This window comes from Sceloporus undulatus, chromosome 6 (assembly GCF_019175285.1).
Source record: "Sceloporus undulatus isolate JIND9_A2432 ecotype Alabama chromosome 6, SceUnd_v1.1, whole genome shotgun sequence".
Lineage (NCBI taxonomy): Eukaryota > Metazoa > Chordata > Lepidosauria > Squamata > Phrynosomatidae > Sceloporus > Sceloporus undulatus.
In genome coordinates, this window is record NC_056527.1 from 169044970 (window position 1) to 169060629 (window position 15660).

At 46.3% G+C, this 15660-nt stretch overlaps 1 protein-coding gene across 3 annotated transcripts; it reads left to right on the forward strand.

Moving 5' to 3' along the window:
• The first annotated feature begins 1637 nt into the window (after positions 1 to 1637).
• On the forward strand, positions 1638 to 15054 carry NOX5 (NADPH oxidase 5). Of its 3 annotated transcripts, none has more exons than XM_042477368.1 (16): positions 1638 to 2539; positions 2793 to 2943; positions 4061 to 4271; positions 5063 to 5300; positions 5807 to 5960; positions 6555 to 6730; positions 7727 to 7909; positions 8293 to 8425; positions 8757 to 8896; positions 9794 to 9919; positions 11184 to 11228; positions 11642 to 11766; positions 11944 to 12028; positions 12126 to 12225; positions 12913 to 13079; positions 13416 to 15054. In XM_042477368.1, the coding sequence occupies exons 1-16, from the start codon at positions 2366 to 2368 to the stop codon at positions 13545 to 13547; spliced, it is 2340 nt and encodes a 779-aa protein (XP_042333302.1). In that variant the 5' UTR covers positions 1638 to 2365; the 3' UTR covers positions 13548 to 15054. The 3 variants fall into 3 exon arrangements, with proteins under 3 accessions (XP_042333302.1, XP_042333303.1, XP_042333304.1); XM_042477369.1 differs by having other exon boundaries at positions 1638 to 2530; XM_042477370.1 differs by lacking the exon at positions 7727 to 7909.
• The last annotated feature ends 606 nt before the right edge of the window (positions 15055 to 15660 follow it).

The window sequence follows — 15660 nt, forward strand, 5'->3', positions numbered from 1 at the left end:
TTTTGTGGATTTGGGATTTTATTGTACTTTGCTGTATGGGCAACATAGGTACCCCTGGATATCTGAAGATGGTAGATGAAGTGGGCATTCTCCTATTTCGTAGACAGGAGCCAAGATGAAACATAAATGTCATAAAACCTCAGAACGATTGGGAGAAATGCAGCCATGCGAGGACTGCGCCAAACCTTTTAAAGTATTCTGGCCAAGTAGAACACTGTTTGGGATTCTTGCTGTTCTGTTACTCAGTTGAATTAACCAAGTGCTATACATTCATTAAACAGGTTAACAGTTCATTCCTCGATTTGCAAACTATTGCAGAGGCTGGCGATGATGCTGTCGCTTGGTTTTTCGGTTCCTAACTGCTTCTGCCTGCAGCCTGTCAGGAGCACCTGTCTCTGGGTTGCTGTGCCAATCGGAGCGGCTTCCTCCCTTTAGGATGGGAAGCTGTCTTGACTGTTCTTTGGAGAAGAAGGTATTTAATGCTGTATCTTAACATGAGACATTTGCAGTCTATTTTGCAAAGTCTTGTGTGTAAGATAGGATCTCGTATGCCATGCTCTTCATGACATCCTTTTAAAAATATTACTGAAAAAGGAAGAGAGGGGAGAAAGCAAGAAGCCTCCTGACTTAAGCTGCAGGTAACCTGTGTTTTCTTTCTTATCCCTTGAGGCGCATGCCTTGGCTAGCTTACCTGAGTCATCTAGAGCTGTTTTTCCTACCAGTCTTTTCAGCTCTGCAAATGTTTTCTACTTTGGCTGTGGTTTTAATTGCTATGTATGAGAGGTGTCTTGTCTCTGGGGTCAGATTAAATGACTCCGTGGGTCCCTCCCAGACCCCAGTTCTGTGATCTGGACAAAGTATGCGTCACACAAGTTTCATTATTAGAACAGGTTTTGTTTCGTTTCTCTAAAGACACTGAGCCATTACTCGGCTGAGTGCAGAATCACAGCCAACTGAACAGAGCAAGGTGCCTCTGTGTAAAAAGTATTATTACCGCCGGCCCTCTGTATCCATGGGTTCCTTAGCCACAGATTCCTTTAACCATGGCTTGAAAGTATTCAAAAATATATATACATTCCAAGAAGCATGCCTTGATTTTGCAGTTTTATATAAGGGACATCATATCACTGCCATTGCATTTAATGGGATTTGAGCATCCAGGGATTTTGTTATCCACGGGGGTCCAGGAATCAAATCCGAGCAGATACTGAGGGCCCACTGTAATTATTATACTGTTGTTGTTGTTGTTATTATTATTATTGTTGAGCATTTGTGGATTTTGGTGTCCACAGAAGGTCCTGGAAACTACTGCAGATACCAATAAGGGCCCACTGTAGTAATAATAATAATACTCTGTTGTATATCATGTATATAACTTCCCCTCAACTAATGGGATTTCCATCCAATTGCAACCCGACAATGACACTATGGGGTTTATCACACTTGGGCTGATTTCAGCATTAAAGAGAGATTAATGTGCATTTGAAGCATCCCGCAAATGAAGTGGAAATGGCAAGTAATGGCGCAAATGATTATCACATGCAATTGCGCAAATAAAGTGATATCAGAAATATATTGCTGCTGAAATACCGAAAGTAAAAAAGATGCATGTTAATGCTTTAATGGCAGATTTTGTGCGACATCATGTGAAATCATTTCACGCAATTACGCTATTTTCCCAGGATATTCATAGGGTAAACTCCCAATCTCCTACATGTAAAAGAAACTCTCTCTGTGCGTAATGATTTCTGCAATGCTTTCCATTGTCCAGGGTGCCATATTTTTTCAGAGGCCAGGCGTTCCCCTTGCCCATTCAATTTGAGTTGCTCACACCACCTGCGTGTGCCATGCTGAGCCCTGGGCACCCTGGTACTTGCTTTAGACTAGGTTTCACCTTCCAAAAAGAGCATCTTCCCACTCCGACCCACAGCACCTATCTCTGAAATGGAAAGTGGTGCACTGTCTCCTGTCTGGTTTTGGCATTCCCCTGGCAACCCTGTCCTCCCGATTTGGGAATATAATGCGCTCCCATGATTTGGTGCCTCACAAGTAGGGTTTGCTGGAAGGTGAACAAAGAAGGCCGTGGCATGAAAGGGCCACTGGGTGTTTCTGACAGCTAGAAAATAAAAGACCAAAGGCTCAGCATGGCTCTGGGTTGGCATGGAGGTTGGTTGGAAAGGATGGTTAGACAAAATGGCTCATGGTCACAAAGGCAGCTGAAATCAGAAGATGAGGCATCCCCATTTGGACCAGGTCTACAAAAGCTCATGCTACAACTTCTTTGGCTCAGTTTAGTCTTGAAGGTGCTACAAGATCCTTTGCGGTCTCTTTATTATCAGCAAACTATGCCCAGTTTGGACTGCAAATGTGCCATTTAAAAATAAAAGAAGGTCATTCTAGTTTCTGGCTTTTTAGTGCCATGAATTTAGATGAGGATGCAAAATGGCTGGAGTGGGTGGCCCAGCAGTTCGAAAGTATCGCCGGCGACGATCAAGAGATCGATTTGGAAGAGTTCAAAATGGCTCTCAAGGTGAAGGAGGCAAGTTTCATTTGTGGGGTGGAACACCCAAGGGGCCGGAACAGAGGATGAAACGGGTGCAAGCAGAGACCCCCAAAATGCAGGGAGGGATGTAATATATTGCAAGATCCTAGATTGTGTTGGTGACATGATTCCCAATGCCTTACCTGTGCTCTTCACCTGTGGCAGGAACAGGGTGACCAGACCAGAACCTGAGGGTCTGGTTTCCAGCCCAACGTTGCTTTTGCCAAGGGCTCCTCTTTCTCTCCTCCAGCCGTTTTTTGCCGAGCGGTTCTTTGCTTTGTTCGACTCGGACGGAAGCGGCACCATCACTCTGGATGAGCTCCTGGAGGCCTTGAAGTTGCTGGTCCACGGGAGCAAAATGGACAAACTCCGGTTCCTCTTCCAGGTTTACGATGTGGACGGTAAAGTGCCAAAGGCCATCTCGGTTGGCGTATAGTTTTGCAAAGCAAGGTTTTGGTTTTTGCATCCTTGCGGGATCCGCTCATCTCAGTATGGTACCCGCTGCGATGCTGCAATGCTTTTGGCTTGGGGAGGGCAGGTGCTAGCATGGTTTGGGGCTTGTGTCCCTTTGGCACAAGTGTGGCCAGGAGACTGCATCATGTACCCCCATTTCCAGGCCCTCAAGACACCTCTGGACCCTCCCCACTATTAATTCTTTTCAGATGCAAATGGACAAATATCACCTGAAGTGGATGGGTTGATGCTAGCGTTGAGAGATGTTTAGCATTGTGTTAATGCTAGCGTTGAAAGATGTTTAGCCTTTCTCCTGACTGGGATGGATGGTACCAACAAGACTTCCAAATGTTCCAGTTTGGTGGGAACAGTCCTCATTAATCCTCTGTCATCCCAATTTAAAAGCTGCTTTTAATGTGCTCCAGTTTCTCTCTCCTCCTCTTCTTCTCACTTTACTGCTTTGTCTTCCACTGACATTCATTGCTGCAAACTTAGGATGCATCTGCAACTGAAGAATTCTTAGCAGCTTGACACTGCTTTAACTGCCATGGCTGAATGCTATGGAATCCTGGGAATTTCAGTTTGCTGGGATATTTAGCTCCCTCTGCCAGAGAGCTCTACAAGTCCCAGGATCCCATAGCATGGAGCCATGGCAGTTAAAGCTCTGCCAAGCTGCATTATTTCTGCAATGCAGACGCAACCTCAAAATACAAAAGTAGTTTGCACTCAGCTAACCCAAGGAGGAGAAAGAAGAGTGTTTTTAGCAGAATCTTGCCCTTCCCAGCAGATTCAGGAAAAAGCAAACCGCTGCAGCCTTTCCTAGTTTGTGTGTTCTCCTTCATTGACAACGTTTGTCATCTTGGCCAGACTCTGACGTTACTTGGTTCCATGTAGCCAGGTTTTCTTCTGTGAAACGTGAAAAGATATGTACCAATTTGCCTAGTTCGTCCCCTTAGTCGGTGTCTCTCCATTGCCCAATCCCATCCTAAATGATCCAAGTCCCAACTCTGGCCCTTTGTTGTCTCTTTATCCGTGGGGCTGAGTGTGAATCCTCTTTCTCCCTAGGCAATGGGTCTATTGAGCCTGAGGAGCTGCGCACAGTCTTGAGATCATGCCTGAAAGAGAGTTCGATATCTTTGCCGGAGAAGAAGCTGGATGACCTGACGGCTGCCCTCTTTGAGTCGGCCGACTCCGACCACAGCGGAGCCATTACTTTTGAGGAGCTCCAAGCAGAGCTGGAGCATTTCCCAGAAGTCATGGAGAACCTAACCATCAGGTACAATTCCCTTTCCATATTCCCCACAGTCTGGAAGCACCGATTTCTCCCCCAAAAGACCATGGCTGCATAATTAATGCGGTTTGACACTGCTTTAAGTGCCATCGCTCCATGCTACGGAATCTAGGGTTTGTCATTTGTCACGGCACCAGAGTCCTCTGACAGAGATGGCTAAATATCCCACAAAACTGGAAATCCCAGGATAAATGCAGTTTGACGCTGCTTTAACTGCCAGTGTTATGGTGTCATGGGATCTGTAGTGTTGTCAGACATAAAGCCTTCTCTGTCAGAGAGCTCTAGTGCCACAACAAACTACAAATCCCAGCATTCCATAGCATTGAGCCATGGCAGTTAAAGCGGTGTCAAACTGCATTAATTCTGCAGCCTATATTGGGTTTTTCTCTAAAAGTAGCTCCATTATGGGTAGCTCTAACCATTATGGATAGAGAAAGGATGGTCAGTCTGAGTTGGGTCACTGTAGACTTTTCTACAATATAGGAATCCCCACAATAACATGAAAATCCTCATTTTCCACCCTTTAATTGGAAAAACTTGTGCATGTAATGGTCCAGGGAGCAATGCACCAGAGAGCATAGTTTGTTGTTCAGGAAGGTTGCAGTCACACTGTCTGTATAGAGTGCGAGTTCAATCCTGGAGTGGACTCACCACCCCATTGACATGGAAGATACCATCCGTGGCTACCATCAATGGCTTTTGTTGTGGCACCCAAACATCTAGAAGGTGTTCCAGAGTCTTATGGGGCTCTGCCTCCCTTCTCTTTTCTTTCTTAGTGCTGCCAGCTGGCTAAAGCCCCCCACGGTGCCACGGAAGAGTCGCCCGCCTCCTCACTACCTGAGTCCTGCCTATTGGCACAACAATGGAAGCAAGCTGCTTTTCCTGGGCAGCTACCTGTGTGTGAATATCCTCTTGTTCGCTTTTGCGGCGCTGAAGCACGTCGGATCCGGCATCTGGATCATGCTGGCCAAAGGCTGCGGGCAATGCCTGAACCTCAATTGCACGTTCCTCGTGGTAATGGGTGCATCTGTGGGCATTGGGCATTGGCTGTGGTGGGTCCCATAAAAGAAGCCCACAAAACCACGGTTGCATTGCTCAAGCAAGCCGTGGTCTCGGCTCGTGGTCCATATTCCTTTTCATGAAAGAAAGCAGTGCTGTATAATTGCCACATATCTCCATGCATCTCCAGCATAGCATTGTGGTTTGAGCCTTGAACTATGACTTTGGAGGGCAGGGTTCGAATCTCAGCTCGGCCATGGAAACCCTTAGGCAAGTGATGCTCTCTCAGCCTCAGAGGATGGCAGTGGCAAAACCCCTCTGAAGAAACTTGCCAAGAAAACCCTGTGTGCCTTAGGGTTGCCATAAATTGGAAACGACATGTAGGCATACAACAACAATAACAAATCAGAGAGGTGGTTTCTGAACCTTTCCTCCAGTCCCCACATTTCTAGTAGCTTTGGGCCCTTTATTGCAGAAGAGAATGCCTCTGGAAGTAACTCCTCTTTCCTTTTGCCTCGGAGGTGCTGATGTTACGCCGGTGCCTGACCTGGCTGCGGTCCACCTGGGCGGCCGGAGTCCTGCCTCTGGACCAGAACGTCCTTCTCCACCAGCTGACCGGCTGGGCAGTGGCGGCTCTCACCGTGGTCCACACCGGGGCACACCTGGCCAACTTTGGTGAGTGCCTGGTTGTGCTGTTGTTGCTGCTGTTGTGTGCCTTCAAAGCATTTCCGACTTATGGCGACCCTAAGGTTTTCTTGGCAAGGTTTGTTAAGAGGGGTTTTTCCCATTGCCTTACTCTGAGGCTGAGAGAGTGTGATTTGCCCAAGCAAGGTGACTTGCCCTTGGCCAAATGGGGAATCAAATCCATAGACTAAACCCAAGGGTGGATTCACTGTCCCACAGACACGAGGACCACCAGCCTCCATCTGTCCCTTGGGGCAGATGCTTCAATGCAAGCAGTCCATCTTTTTCAGGGAGACACTGTTGCCATTTGCTACCTAGGATTCCATAAAGGATGCAGCTACGGCATGTAAAGAAGTGTTAAGCTGCATTATTTCTACAGTGTAGATGCACCCAGAGACAGAACCTCTGGTCAGAAGACTAGGGAAACAAATGTCCAGGTCTTTATGACCCTTTCTCCTCAACCAGTTCAAATCTATTCATAGCTTAAGCCCTAATGCCAAAATATTTTTGTTGGAGTGCAGGTCTGGTGCATCATGGACACTCATTCACCCAGGCTTTCTTTCCTTCTTTCTCTCCTTCTTCTAGTGAGAATGTCCCAGACCAACAGCACCCACCATTTCTGGGAATATCTCCTCACCACCCGCCCCAAGATTGGCTGGGTCTATGGGTCGGCCTCCCTCACAGGACTGGCGCTACAGCTCCTCGTCGGCCTCATCCTCGTCTGCTCCAGCACCTTGGTCCGCAAGAGCGGCCATTTCGAGGTAATGCCATCGTCTTCCAACAGCGGCTGTCCCCAAATTGTTTCAGCCCTTTGAATCAAAGCCTAGAACAGTGATTCCCAAACTTTGGTCCTCCAGTAGTTTTGGACTTTAACTCCCAGAAGCCCAGATGGTCAGGGATCCTGGGAGTGGAGGTCCAGCACTGGTTCACGATCCACCGCTTTGAGTAGCACTGGTTTAAGCCACCTGCGGCATCCATTTGCCACCAGTATAGCCCACCTTACAGCAGCGAGGCGTGTCATTTTCCAGAGCCAAACCAAGGTTGCAATGGGAGGAAATTCCAGTTGAGATTCTGGCAAGCAGCCCTGAACCCCATCTTGGGAGAAAAGCAAGATATCAATTCAGTAAATAAACAGACCAATTTTACAGCCTTTTGAGTTGCATGAAAAATAAAACTAAAAAAAGTGTGTGTGTGTGCCTTCAGCAACTGATCTTCAGCCAAAGCATGTGTTCATTGCGCATAAGTTAAGAAACATTATGCAACGGGATCTTGTAAGCACCTTTGAGATTAAGAAAGAAGGTGGTAGCATGAGCTTTTGTAGACTTGAATCTTGAAGAAGTAGGCTCAAGTCTACAAAACCTGCAACTCCTTTTGCACACTGATTTTCCAGACTAACGCGGCTAGGTCTTTGACGTAAGAGCATGTCTTTGCACATGTACTGAATGACTTTCCTTCACTATTGAGAAAATGCAAGCTCCGTCTCTCTGTCTCTACTTTAAAATAGAAGAATGGCTTTAGGGGATGAAAGTAATTATGCCTGAGTCAGCTTGAGCTCTAGTAGTTTTCATTTCAGAAATAAAGCCCTGCCCTGAAATATTCTGCACACAGGAGGGTTTTTTCAATAGTGTGTGTGTCGAGACAACCTTTTAACTCAGTTCAGGTTGTTTAAACCCTTGACATGTCTTCCATCTTCAACGCAATTTTTCATCGTTCCCAAACTTCCCTTGCTCTTTCCTGTAAGACATTCTTCCCAGCAGGTCTTCTACTGGACCCACCTTTCTTACATCTTCATCTGGGCTTTGTTAATAGTCCATGGTCCGAATTTCTGGAAGTGGTTTGTGGTGCCTGGGTTTCTGTTCCTCTTAGAGAAGATCCTTGGGTTGGCCTTGTCTCACACCGGAGGGCTGTCCATCGTGGAAGTCAACCTCTTGCCCTCAAAGGTTTGTTTGCCAAAGAATGGGACCAAAAGAAACGCAGACAAACTGTGATGGATAACATGAACAAAAAAGTGGGGTCCTTTGATGGAAAAGTAAAGACCTTCTAGAGCAGTGGTTCCCAAACTTTGATTCTCCAGACGTTTTGGACTTCAGCTTCCTGACTGTTAGGTTTGTGGGAGTTAAACTCCAAAACAGATTTTGGAGTTTAACTCCAAAGTTTAGGAACCGCTGATCTAGAGAAAAGGGGAAGAAAGAGGAAATTTTATTTTGGGAACGCCATCCAAAGTGTTTGTATGTAGGGAGTGGGTGGAACCAATCCTAATGTCTTTGGACTGCGATGGCAAACCAAATGTATTTGACAAAAGCTGGCTGTCCTTCTTGTGCAGGTGACTCACCTGGTGATTCAGAGGCCTCCCTTTTTCCACTACAAGCCTGGCGACTATGTGTATCTAAACATCCCTGCCATAGCCAAATACGAGTGGCATCCCTTCACCATCAGCAGCGCTCCGGAGCAAAGAGGTAAGCGGCCGTCCAGAAAGCAGCTGGGACTTTGGTCTGAATGCCCAGGAAGCCTGGAAAAGCCAGTTGCCCATTCCTGCCGTGTGCCACACCAAGGTTATGGATGGGACAGCTCAGGGGTCAATGGATTCCCTTGCAAGCCATCAGAATAGCAGCAGCATGATGTGTGCACATGTGTACATGTGTATACACTCTGGGCTTTGTGGCTTCCTTTTCCAAAACCAAGCATGCGCCGTAACTGGTGACTGCAAAGATGACAAACCCTTGAGCATAAGACAGTTCAGGGTTCAATTCCTGCTCTGAGCTTCTCTTTCTCTCTCTTTCCCCAAAGAGACCCTCTGGCTCCACATTCGCTCCTTGGGACAGTGGACCAACAGGTTATACGAATACTTTTGGCGTTATGATGAATTTCAGGACCATCTTCCTGACGGAAACCAGCAGAATGAAAACAGCTCCAAGAAATGGATGAAGGTCTGTGCTTCAAAACAGAAATTGTTGTTAATGTCTGGTCTTCTCTCACCTTTTTGTCGCTAAAAGCCTGGGGTCTTAAGTGACATGGGGGCAGGTGGTGTGTGTGTGTGTGTGTGTGTTCACATGGAGTTGCGCATCCACTTTTGGTTTCATGGCTTCTCTAGACTGTATGGGGATTTTTCTAGAGCCAGCCCTCTGTCAGAAACAATCGTTGCCTGCAACTGCAACTTATTTTGTGGGAAAATATACATATACATACGGCTATATAAATATATAGATGTGGAAGCATGTGTAGGCAATTGGTCCTCCATATCCACGGATTCTTTATCCACAGATTCAAGCATCCACAGCCTGAATATATATATTTGCGGATGCTCAGGTTCCATTGAATACAATGGCATAGTAAAAATATATGTATTGAAATAATATATATATTCAAGCTGTGGATGCTTGAATCTGTGGATAAAGAATCTGTGGATACGGAGGGCCAATTGTATACACATGCACCCATATCTATCTATCTATCTATCTATCTATCTATCTATCTATCTGTCTGTCTCCCCAAAAGCAAATCTTGATTTTGTCACTTTACATTTTTACCGTGCTGTTTTGCCGTTTTACAGTTTGCATTTTTACTATGCCATTGTATTTAACGGGACTTGAGCATCCACAGATTTTTGTATCCACAGAGGGTCTTGGAACCAAACCCCAGCAGATAGCAAGGGCCCACTGTAAATATTAGTATAAATATAAAGAGAGGTTTGTGTAATAGACCCATGTGTTTGTATGGTTATACATCTATAAATGTCTACTGTATGAAACGAGTGTAGGGAAGGCATCCTCTCATCGGTAGGACACTACAGCTCACCTGGGCATCTCCTTGACCTTTCCTTCTAGAGATACCTGTTGGGTTCCTCTGACCTGGAGCCTCCTGTGGCCACCAGCCAGGATGAAATGGTGCAGATCTTATCATACGCTCCCATCTGCGATCCCAGCGGCAAGCGTGCAAGTGAGCGTGAAAAGGTAACTGCAATCCAGAATAGCTCTGATCTCTCCCAGAAAACGGGTGCATCTTGTCCTCAAGGTATGCGCCCTCCAAGGAAAAAAGCATCTCGAACACCAACTTGGTGCAGAGTCCACAGGAGAATGTCACCTGGCATCATCACCAGTCAAGTGATCAGTATCAACAATGTTGTTTTGCCTATAAAGCAAAGCTTATTCTTTCTTTAAAACAACCCAAAACTACAAATTGGATATAAATTATAGCCGTTTGAGAGAAAGACCAAGCGCCATATTTATGGACATGTCAAAAATCTGATGGGAAAAGGGTCCTCAGAGGTCGATTCTGTTGCAAGAGAGAAGTCGCGTAACATTCAACAAATCACCTGCACAAATTGCAAGGAGATTCTCCCTCCTAATACTTTTTGCTGCTGCTAAATGCTGAATTTTCTAGGTGGTGGGAAGGTGTCTTTTTATCGGGTCCAAGTCTAGTGCGCAGTGAATTTCTCTGTTGCCCAAAGCCAGGAAAAGTCAGGTTTATCCAGGTGGGCTCTGGTTATATATGGGCCTTTTCTCTGCCATATAGCCAAGTAAATCTCATTGTGAAGCATAAATTCTGCAGAGGAATTGGAGCATGTGTGCAACAGGTAGAGCATACAGAAACATGCAAGCAAGCGTTAGCTCAACCAGTTTGTCCAGTGGCTTGTTCATTGCTAGTTCCTCCCAGTGAAACACAATGGCAATGGCCTCCCTTCTTCAAAACCAGTTGCACCCATTGAATGCAGAAGTTCATGCCTTACCAGTCATAATTGCTCAGTTAGTAGGCATTTAGGACTTATGCTTTGTAGCTTTGGGCTACATCCACACCAGTTTTGACACCATTTATCTGCCGAAGCTGAATGTTGTGCAGTTCTGGGATTTGTAGTTTGCACCAGAGCTCTCTGGCAGAGAAGGCTAAACGCCATTCAGCTTTGGCAGTTAAAAGTGGTGTCAAAACTGGTGCGGATGGAGCCCAAATCCATTAAAGCGCAAGTCCAAAATACCTACTAACTGAGCAGTTATGACTGGTAAGCCATGAACCTCTGCATTCAATGGGTGCAACTGGTTTTGGAAGATGGGAGGTCATTGCCATTGTGTTTCATTGTTAGGAACCAGCAATGAACAAGTCCCAGAATTCGATAGCATTGAGCCATGGCAGTTAAAGTGGTGTCAAACTGGAATTATTTCTGCAATGCAGATGCAGAACCGTGGCAGACGTTTTGCTAATGCAACTGTTTTTGTGCAACAGGTTTCTGGAAGGGCTTTGGAGAACCAGAGACTCTGCAACGTCAAGGTAAAACGGACTACTAGTCTTGGGGGCATTTGTCCAGTTCCAAAGGTGTCTTATGTTGAGTGATCATCTTGGGGTGGACGAGGGGAGTGATGGTACAGGATTGACATCCAATGTGAAGCTGGTGAGAGTGTGTCCCTGTTGCAAAAGAAACCAAGATGAATTAGGAGGATACTTGCATCTTTCTTGTATTTGTGTCTTTGGACATCAAGGCAACCCACCGAGAAAATAGTCAGCCACTGCAAGATTTTTGACATTTTTATGTGTGTGAAAAATCTGTTTGCACAAACTCCTGATTTCCCCCACAATGGACATAGTTTTCTGAGCAAAATGTTACTTTTTGCACCAATTTTTCTCAAAGAGGTCCCAATGAGGGTTGAAAAACAATCATTAAGATTTTCTTCTGTCTCCTTCAGTGTTATATTGACGGTCCTTATGGGACCCCGACACGGAGGATCTTCACTTCGGAGCACGCGGTGCTGATCGGCGCAGGGATCGGCGTCACCCCTTTCGCCTCCATTTTGCAAAGCGTCATGTTCAGGTTGGTCTTTGCGCAAGAGATTATATTGGACTCAGCGGCAAAATTTGGAGCCCAGATCTTCTCTCTTTCCAAAACCAGGATTCAAGGGTATTACGTTCTTTGGGGCCAACTTAAAAAGATCATGTAATCAAAAATGGTCATTTCTATGGATGCTCTGGATTTTCTTTTTTCCCCTAGATACCAGATGCGAAAGCAAACTTCCTTCAGCCAGGATCTGACATTAAGTGATAAGCTTAAAAACGAGAACATGAGACTTCAGAAGGTGAGACAGGCTTTGGAAGGCAAAATGCAGTTTAGGGCCATGTTTGCAAAATGAAGAGGAACAGTAATTGAGAAAAGGAGGTCTTTCTCATCCCCAGGTCGACTTTGTCTGGATTAATCGAGACCAAAAGTCCTTTGAGTGGTTTGTAAGCCTCCTGACCCATCTGGAACTCAGCCAGTCCAAGGAAGACCCCAGCAGTAAGTGGCCTCCTGGGCTTTGCCTTTATTCATTTGGGTCCTAACTAAACCCTATGCATGATTCAGCAAATCAGTCCTAATAGTACCTCCAAAGTGGGATGGAGGCTTCTGCTGGGAATTTGCAACTATACAACTGTTTGCAACTATGGTATGTACAAGTACGCCATATTCCTTGCGTTCCTCTTGAAGCCTTGCTCCCTCCAGTGATGAAAGAGATTATTTTGTTATAGCACACCATATTCCTCTCCTGCATTTAAGATGCTTTGTTTTGCGATCGGTCATTGGAAGATGAAAACCGTCTTTGGTCTAAATCCAGTTCTTGGTCCCCAGCTATAACAGGACTGCTAAACCAATGAAACCTACATTAAGTGTTGATTTAACAAGTCATGTAAGACAGCAGCCTCTAGTAATGGCTAACTTACTTGCATGTATAGCAGTCAGCTTTATGAACATCTGTAACCAAGTATATTTTACCTTTCATTGCTTGCTTGCTCACAGACCTCTTCTCCTATCTTTACATGGACTTCCTGAGACAATAAACATTTTCCTTTTACCTTAGTAGAGCATCAGGAGTGTTTTTCCTTTTAATGGGAAACTCCCGTTGCGCTAGTCTGTTGTACCCTGTGAGCAAAAATGCCAACTATCCCTACAGCTGCCCTGATATGTTCTCTTTTTTCGGATACCAAGACCGCTTCCTGGAGATGCACCTCTACATGACTGCGGCCCTCAGCAAGAACGACATGAAGGCCATCGGCTTGCAAATGGCCCTGGACTTGCTTGCGGAAAAGGAGAAGAAGGACTCCATCACTGGCCTCCAGACAAGGACCCAGCCGGGACGCCCGGATTGGAACAAGGTGGGTCCCCCAAAGGCTCTTAACCTTCTCTTCTCCAGGCTAAACATACCCAGTTCCCTAAGTCTTTCCGGATAGGGCTTTATGGTTTCCAAACCCTTCACCATTTTAATTGCCCTCCTTTGGACACATGGCTCCAGTTTCTCCACATCTTTTTTGAATTGTGGTGCCCAGAACTGGACACAGCATTATTCCAGGTGAGACCTGTCCAAAGCAGAATAGAGTGGCACTATTACGTCCCTTGATCTATCCCTCTATTGATGCAGCCTAAAATCACATTAGGGAGAAGGCTGGAAAAAGGTGTTGCATCTGGATTGCTGTTGTGGTTTTTCTCCCCAGCTTTTCCAGAAACTGGCCGGAGAGAAGAAAGGGAAGGTCCATGTCTTCTTCTGCGGCTCTCCGGCTCTGGCCAAAGTCATCAAGGCTCACTGCGAACAGTTTGGCTTCAGGTTCTTCAAAGAGAACTTCTGAGGGCCGTGTTCCTCAACACCTCTATCTTTCTGGACCCAAACTTAGCTGCAAAGATGTTAGGGTTGGGAAGCCTTGCTGTCTCCATCTGTCCTTCTTTTGGGCCATCCATGGGATCCTCTTCTCCAGCACCACATCCCAAATGAGTTTATTTTCTTCCTATACACTTTCTTCGCTGTCCAGTTCTTGCATCCGAACGTGGCGATGGGGAATGCAGCGACTTGGACAATCCCCACTTTAGCACTCAGAGTTATGTCTTCACACTTTAGGATCTTCCCAATCTTAGTCCCACATTTATACTGTAATTAAAATGTTTTACCAGCAGAGGGTAGTAATGCCTCAGCATCTGAAAGGTTGGCCTGCCTGGCATCAACAAGAGCCAGGAAAGGACAGTATTTCTGCAACGCTGGACCATTTTCTGGCAATTCCTGGCTTCCAGACACTGGCTGGAATTGAGTGCCAAAGCACAAGAGATGCACCTCAACTCTGCACATTTGCAAGAGAAATATTGCAAGAGAAATGCTGGGGAGATGGAGAAAAAACATCTCTTCTTTGCAAGAGAAATATTGGGGAGACGGGAAATGCTGGCTTGCCTTTGCTCAGTGTTTTTTCTTTAAAAATTAAGATAATCTATCTGTAACATTTAAGCACAGAGGAGGCCAAATTTGGGGAAGGAATAGAGGAGAGCCAGGTTTCCTTGGTCCAGCTGAGATTGCCTCTTTCCTTACCAATGGCCCATGACTGAGGGACCCTTGGCAGCCCTGCACAAATGCTCCAGAGAAACCATATTTCCCCAGAGGTTTTATACCTCTCTCGCTCATTATTTTTTTAATTATAGTCTCTTGCAATTGATGTTTTTGGGGTATATGTCTTTCATGAACCCTCCTCCAAGTGCGCTTGGCCCCAATGACGCATGCATATGGGGTCTTGCTCAGTCGCTTCCCACTCTTGCTCACCAAAGAGTTCAGCTCCTGGGAAACATCCTTTGCAAATCAACGTGTTCTTGATTTTCATGTGCGTAGATTTCTGCTTTCATCTTTCATCTCCAAAGGAACGGAAAAACCTCTTTCCCCCACAACTGCCTCCTCCTCTTCTTGCAAACAGGCCTCACAGCAGCAGGAAGATGAGAGGGAGCTGGGAAAAGGCTGGCAATGTCACCTGGCTCTCAACGCTGCAAACACGGCAAAATCCCAGGACTATACCCCAGGATACAAAAAACACTCTGGAAAGAGGTCGGCCGGCATTCAGTGACGCAAACCCAGAAAAAGAGACAGGAATCCATTTCCAAAAGTTAAAACACGCTTTATTTCTAATAGAGTCTTCCCTTCAGAGTCCACCAGAGAACCTGTGGTGTTACTATCCATGGCATGCGTTTGCCACCTCTCTCATTCCTCTGCTGCTTTCCATTCCCTCTCTCCTCCCTCTTTTCCTCCTTCTTTCCCTCTCCCCCCCCCTTTAGCTTTGCCCTGGGAGCAAAGAGGGGTCCTTCCCCCAGTCCTTGGGCTCTGAGATGGGGTCAGGGCAGTGGCTGCCAGGGTCTGGAACTGGGTCCCTGCCGGCAAGCCACCATGACAGCCTCATTTCCCATTGGATGTGTGACCCACACTCCTTTGCTACAGCCAGTGGCTACCTGTTTGCCTCCCTTCTCTTGCCTTCACAGTGGGGCTGGGTAAGCTAGTCCAAGGCAATAGGGCTCATTGAGAGAAAGCAGCCCCCCCCCCCCAGCTCTGTCTCTTAGCCCCATAGCCATACGGCTGGATCAACTCAATCTGCTCAAAGGCATGGGACTGAGAGAGGGAGCACCCCCTCCATCCTTCTACCTTTCCCCCCATTTGCTGATCTTGCTTCCCTTTCACTTCCAAAGTGCTTCTATCTTTCCCCCTTCCTTCCCTTTCCTTTCCACCAAAACCAGAATCTTTGCTTCTCTCTGGACATTATCACAAGAGCAAAATGTGAAGTTAGCCCAGGGTCAGTGAAACACAATGTGAAGGCAAGGCAGGAGCAATCATGGGGTTTCAGTCAGGATCCAACCTAAACACAATCGGGGGTCATGCCAGGGTTAGGGAAATTCAAGGGAAAAGAGCATTTTCCTAGCCCGGGAATGAGCCCCAGTTGG